The following is a 6,788-nucleotide window of genomic DNA, read 5'->3' on the forward strand; positions in this document are numbered from 1 at the left end:
GGTGGCATGTGGTTTAATCTATTTAGGTAGACTCTGTGGGAAGGCTTTTCACTTCTTGCTGGTCCACATCCTGCATCTGGTTCATCACAGATCCTGGGAGCTATCAGCGACCTGCCATATTGCCTGCCAGCCTTAGAGTCACTGACTCTGTCGCCATGAGCCTGACTTGTTGACCCCAGATTCATCTCCCTCTGCCTCCAGCAACCTGTGGTCTTCTTGCTTCCGTTTGTCTTCCTGCTTCCTGGCTCATTGACACTGGCAGCTACTTTAGTCAAGAACAGCCCCCAGCTTAACATCTGATTCATGGACTTAAATGAGACTGGACTTACCTGTTTCCACACTAACTGAGCCACTTTTGGGGGGTAGAAAATTCTTTACATATCTATCCCTATCCCTGTTCCTAAACTATGGGGGTTTCTTCTCTAGAATAGGCAACCCAACCCACATTCATTTATTGATATATTTCACCTGGTACGCCATCAAATCCTGGAGTGTTATTTTCTCCCAATACCTTTGATGTAGCTTGGAATTTGTCTTTTAATACCATAGGATCTTGATCATAAAGTACCTCTTGCAAGGGCTGGATGTTGACATTCTTTTTGATGTAATGATGGTGCACGTTCCTTCCATTTTCTTTGAATAGTTTCTGCATTGTTAATGTTTGACCCACTGAGGTCTTCAGTGTCATAACTGGAGGCTTGAATTTTTTCTTGAGTTCTTTCATCTTGAGCAATGCTGAGCGTGTTCTTCTTTTTGGCTTTCTAACTCTCGGTCTTTGAACATTTCAATGTAATGTTTTGTTTTTCTGAAGCCCCCATTAAAATGTTCTGCTCAGCTCTTTTGTTTCATGATTTCTTCCATTGGCTCTAGCTTTTCTGCATCCCAGAGCACGTCTCTTCTGCAGTCCACTTGGTCCTTTTCCCTCCCCCGTCCCTTATGACCTTTTACTCTCTGCATTTGTAATGTTTCTGATGCTTTCCCACACACAGCTGGTCTGATCTTTGGTCAGTCGTGTTCAGTGTTTCAAATCTGTCCAGCATGGTGACCCAGCTGGTATTTAAAATGCAGGTGGCATAGATTCTAGTATTATAGAAGCATGCAAACTACAACGCTCCCCAAAGTTACAGACTACTTGTGGTAACATGAACTACAAACTGTAACTATCGCTAGAAAAATGTAAGTCAGCCTTTAAATATAACATTTACATGTACATAAACAAAATTAAGTTAGGGATACACATTACCCTATATTAAAATGATAAAAAAACACTTATTTGTTGAAAAGCTGTAACTCATTACTTAACATCGAGCCATTTTGAAGGAATTTCATATTCATGTTAAAAAGAATCTCCAAGTTTGGGAAAAACAATGAAGTCATTTAGTAAATGTGGCAGGACTAGTCTGTGGAGTCCCTTCATTGTCACCACAAGTGAGATCCTAAACTGGGAATTGGGAATAGACGGATATAATTTTCAAAGGTCTGTTTTAAAAAGAATATTTTATCTTTGTACCCTCTGTGGGCAAATATTTTTTAAAGTATGTTTATCTCCAGAGTTTTAGGCATAAATAAAGGCGCCCTGGTAGCACAGTGAGTTTAGCATTGGGCATATAACCATCAATGAATGCTAACCTCTCAGCTGTTCCAGAGAAAACGATGAGGCTTTCTGCTCCATAAAGATTTATAGTCTCAGGAATTCTATGGAGCAATTCTGCTCTGGATTGTAGTCTTTCTATGATTGGGGATTGACTTGGTAGTAGTAGGTTGAATTTGGCATAAAATAATATATACTTCTTATTGGTTGGATTTAATGAACTGAGGCCAATAGTTTTAACCTATGGTCATTATATCTGCTTTCCATTCCTACTGCAGTTCTTTATCTTCAGAGAGAGATTAATAAATTTTTTTCTACATTGTTGTGATTAAGTAGAAAATAGCTGTTTTTGGCAACTGTACAGAAATTGGCATTGAATGGTTGTGCTACACAATTTGGATCTGATTTGCGATTAGTGGGATTTTGTCTTTGAAATGTTTTCCACTAATGCACCTGTAAGTCTTTATCTTGTGTTGTTGTAGGGTCTTCTTTGCCAACTCCAGAATTCAAAAGCATCTTATATCATAGGGTAATGAGAGGAAATAAGCGTAACTATTGAAATGCTGAATTTAACAACTACATCATTTCCCAGTTTTCAGTTTATGTGAACAAGTTGTGGAAACCACCTGTAAACCTATTGACTGAATTTATGGAGAAGCCTAAACAGGATGGAAGTCATTCAGCAGAACTATTTTTTCATCTTCAAAGCCCGTTAGAGAAAGAACACCTGCCGCGGCGTGCCAGTGAAAGTCATCTCAGCTGGTAAGGGCCTGGACAGCAAATTGTACTTTAATTTTCTGAATTAAAGATTTTATATTTTGTCTTTAACATAAATTATTTGAACCAAATGCAGCTTTCTTGCAAGAATATCTTCAGATGCAGTATTCAATATTTATTTAATCTGATTACAAATATACTCATATAGTAGAATTTGGCTAGTTTTTTGACATCTTATGGAAAACAATTGCAACTGAAAACCTTATCAAGGATCTGTGAAGCAATGTTATCAGCTAAGCTAAATGAAAATATAAATCTTACAAAATACTGGAAATAATGGTTAATGAGTACTAACTTAGTGTTATTTGGTATATTGCTATTTAACAAATACCTTTTATATTTTGGTTCTTTAGAATTGGGAATATGCTAGTTTCTTATATGGGTCATTGTCTCCCAAAGGAGACAATCCTTTTATAAATATCATTATTTATCACTAGATAGATAGAGTTTCTACACTTGTTATTAATGAAAATCACATTTCACTCTATATAAAATTGTCATTCACTTCCTACCCACAGTTTTTAATAATGGATAAATGTCATTTATAACCAGTGTCTTCCTAAGTCACCACATTTAGTCAGTGGTTTTTTAAGACCACCCTTCTGACATCACCCCTAAGATGCCTTCAACGGAAGATGCGCCCTTTCATAATGGAAAAGAAAGCGACTAATTAAATAAACATACAATGATTTCTTATCAATTAGAATTTTATTTAATCCCCTCAAATGTAGGCTTAGGTTTTTAATCCAAATAACTCTTACATAGAAGTAAAATGAATGAAAAAAATGATTTAAGGCATATCTCAAATTTCCTTTATAGTCAAAGTTTAACTCTTTTGAGCCTATTTTGGGTTCAGGGTTGTCTTAACTTGTAAGAGTATTGGGAGTACAATATTTCTGAGAAGCAGAAGTTCTTAGCAATACAATTTATTTACATGGATTGGGTTCTTAATTATATAAATCAAGCCTCCTTTGGAATCCTGCTTCCAGAGGTTGCTAAACATTTCTACTTCACCAAGTTCTTCACCAGTTCCCATGACCCTTTTTTCCTGGTGTTTAAAACCGTACTGTCCTCTTCCCGCTGGGACAGTCCTCGAACCTTTGGGCGCAATAAACTCAGACACCTTCTGTAACTCATTGGCAGGCAATCACAGATCAAGCCTGCCTGCTGGCTGAAAAAGAACAATATGAAGCTTTCTGCTCCGGGACCATAAGAATGTGCTGGAGAAGATGTACCTAGGAAAATGTAGTCAAGATAACAAATAGTATCATTGTGTTTTGAAGAATAATAATATACCATAAAGCCAAATGGAAGGATTTCTAGATATCTAGGAAATTTTAGTTTTTTGTTTTCCATTTGGATAGCTTATTCTTCTGAAGGAAGTTTTTGTAGAGAAAAGTAAGTTTCAAGCCAAGATGAGACTGGGGCCTAGAAAGAGCAATCTTTTTGGATTTGGTATAGGGGAAAAGGAAAGGAAGAAGAAAAGATGTATACGTATCACATATTTCACAAACCAGAAAGGTGATATTGAATAATTATTTGTTAAACATAGTGCAGTGAAACATTGCTTATGGTGGTCTTTGTGCAAATGTGTATCTTCACATTTTCAAACTTGTTTTCCCAATGTACAGAAGGTATTAAAAAAAAAGTGGACCCCATTGCCCTTGAATTGATTCCTCTTCATAGCAACTCTATAAAAAAACCAGGAAAAAGCTCTCTCCATTGAGTTGATTTCCAACTTCTAGTGACCCTATAGGACACAGTAGAAATGCCCCTTTGGGTTTCTAGACTTCAAATCTTTGTGGAAGCACCACGCCTTATCTTTGTACTACAGGCAGCTGGTGGTTTCAAATAGGCTAGCAGCTCAGTGCTTAACCCACTACACCACCGGAGCACTTAGTGACCCTATAGCACAGAATATTCTGCTGCAAAGTGTTTCCAAGGCTCTAATCCTTATGGTAGCAGACTGCTACATCTTCATAACTGGAGGATTTGAACTGCGGATTTGTCTTTTGGTTAGCAGCCTAGTCTAGCACTTCCCCACTTTGCCACCAAGGCTTCTTAAAATGTTAGAGTGTATGGGCGGGAATGGGGGGGCTGGGAATTAATATTTTGCAGTAACAATTTACTGTCACATTTTGTAGACCGGTTTGTGGAATTGTAATGTTTGGTTAGACTATGCTATATTTCATGGCACCCCTATCTGTTAATAAGTTGAACTGCCCCCGTATGGTTTTCTTGACTATGAGCTTTTCTGAAGCAACTCTTCAAGGGTTTAGTCTGGGTACTTTGGAGAAACAAATCCACAGCAACTCATGTATAAGAGAGTTTTATGTAAAGAAAATGTGCATCACGAAAACATCCCAACCCAATGCTGCCCAAGCCCACAAGTCCAACATTAACCCATTAACCCAACACCAGTCCACAAAGTCCTCCACCTCACAAAACAGAGGCAATGATGCCGACTGCAGGAGGAAAGCTGAGTCAGTGAATGAACAAGCATCTCAGCACTAGCAGGGGTCTCCACACGGCTGCTCCAGCACCCAGGGCTGCATCGGGATAGGTCCATGTAGCTTCTTGGGGATGTCTTGTAGGAAGTCAATCTTGCAAGCTGAAGCAGGGAACTGCTAAGGCAGCTGCACCTGGTGCAACCATCACAAAACAAGAGACCCAAGAACTAGAAAGGTGAGGCTCACCACCCATTTATCCCTCCGCCTTTCAATTAGCCCCACATGTGATTATCGGCCAGGTGGGCACAATTGACTAACTCAGGTTTATTCCACAAAGCCACTCAGTATGTTCGAACTGTCAACTTTTAAGTTAGCTGTACATCAGCATGAGTCAGAATCAGCTCCAGGACAATGGGTTTGCTTGCTGTTTGTTGTTTTGGTTTATGCTATATTTGTATAAGTATATAATTTGTCGGTGTGACATATTCAACTTGAATTGCGTTTGTCCATATATAATTAGCCTGAAGCAAGACATTCTAAATGAAAAGACTGCACTGGAAGCAACACTTGAGGAAGCTGAGATGGTAACCTGTTCCCTGGAATTACTTCTGTCACTATTTAAAGACACCATTGAAAGAATTGCTTTTGAAGATGTGAGTATTTCACTTGTGACTGTTTAATAAAATGAAAAGCTGGTCTAATCAGAATACATAACTGACTATCTTAGATAGGTTTGCTCATATAGGACCTGATACCAAAATTGGGGTTTATTCATTGCTCTTTATTTCTATGTCATTAACTGCAATGAATCTCCTACTTTTAATGTTATAAGAAATTCATCTTAGACAGATGGCTGGTAAGAGGTTAAATGAGAAGCCCTCTGTCATAGTTAGGGTTATGTTTATTTGCTGACCTGTGTGAAGGGAGGGGTGGAGTAAGAGCCTGATGACACTTCCTTTGGGGTGTGACTGTTTTCTGACGGAGACACTGAAGAGAACTGGCTTCCCTTTCTTGCCTTCCTGCCTGCTTGGATTCTGCACCTGGCTTCAGGCCATGTGGGCTGCTGTTCCTGGGAAATGTTGGTGCCCTGCTTTGTTCCTGCTGACCTTGGATCCACACGAAGGCACCCACTGGCCAGTCATTCCTCAGCTTCTCACTTCACCTTGGTGCTTCATCGTCCAGCACTGCCAACTCTGGAGGGGCCCCAGCTAGCACCTGCCCCATGGACTTGACATGGACCGAGTGGGGCCTCTACCTTGATATAAAGTTCTGTCTTTTCCATCTATGAGTGTCTCTACTTTTGTTTCTCTAGAAAACTCAGACTAACTCCATATCTATCTTGGTGATTGACTTACCAAGAGTTAAACTAGAAAATCAGCTTTTCTCAACAATGATTTTAAAACTGAATTATTCAGAGAGAGGAAATGTATCTATTTTCTATAGTGCTATATGAAAAAGAAAATCCTGTATTATAAAATTTCAGCATACTAAAATTTGAGTTCATAGCAAAAAGTGTACTATGTTCTATAATTTTTAAAGAAAAAGCACTGAAGTGTAAGCTCTTGATAATAGCTTATTTTTATTTAATTTTACTTTAACATCCTATGTTGTAAATTAGGTTGAGGGGGGCCAGCCCCCCACCACTACCCACGGATTCAGTAAGCACAATTGTGTGGTTGAGATATATAAGTATTATATTAAAGTCATCGAGAGCACGAGCGATAGAAGAGACATTACAATAATGCAGTCAGACACATGACATGGTAACATTGCTCACCGCAGCCCCGCTTGGTGGTCCCCGTGGAGAGAGGGGGAAGGGAAGGAGGGCAAGGGAACAAGGGAGCAAGGATGGGAGAGGAGAGGAGGAAGAGAGGCGAGGGAGGGGGTGAGACCAGCGTGAGAGAGCTCTATTGCTAGCCCAGGCCTATATACCTTTTGGGGGCGTGCAAGCCCACTAATTACAGGTAAAG

General features: G+C 39.3%; 1 protein-coding gene across 3 annotated transcripts in view; it reads left to right on the top strand.

The window, feature by feature from the left end:
• Positions 1–6,788, top strand: part of ODF2L (outer dense fiber of sperm tails 2 like) — a 64,611-nt gene that overhangs the window by 12,839 nt on the left and 44,984 nt on the right. For all 3 annotated transcript variants that reach the window (XM_045292096.1, XM_045292097.1, XM_013003884.2), the window contains exons 2-3: positions 2,184–2,353; positions 5,339–5,471. In XM_045292096.1, the coding sequence (XP_045148031.1) occupies positions 2,241–2,353; positions 5,339–5,471 (246 nt within the window). In that variant the 5' untranslated portion in view covers positions 2,184–2,240. The remainder of the gene's footprint in view (positions 1–2,183; positions 2,354–5,338; positions 5,472–6,788) is intronic.

This window comes from Echinops telfairi, unplaced genomic scaffold (assembly GCF_000313985.2).
Source record: "Echinops telfairi isolate 266 unplaced genomic scaffold, ASM31398v2 ScPeMD7_443;HRSCAF=831, whole genome shotgun sequence".
Classification (NCBI taxonomy): domain Eukaryota; kingdom Metazoa; phylum Chordata; class Mammalia; order Afrosoricida; family Tenrecidae; genus Echinops; species Echinops telfairi.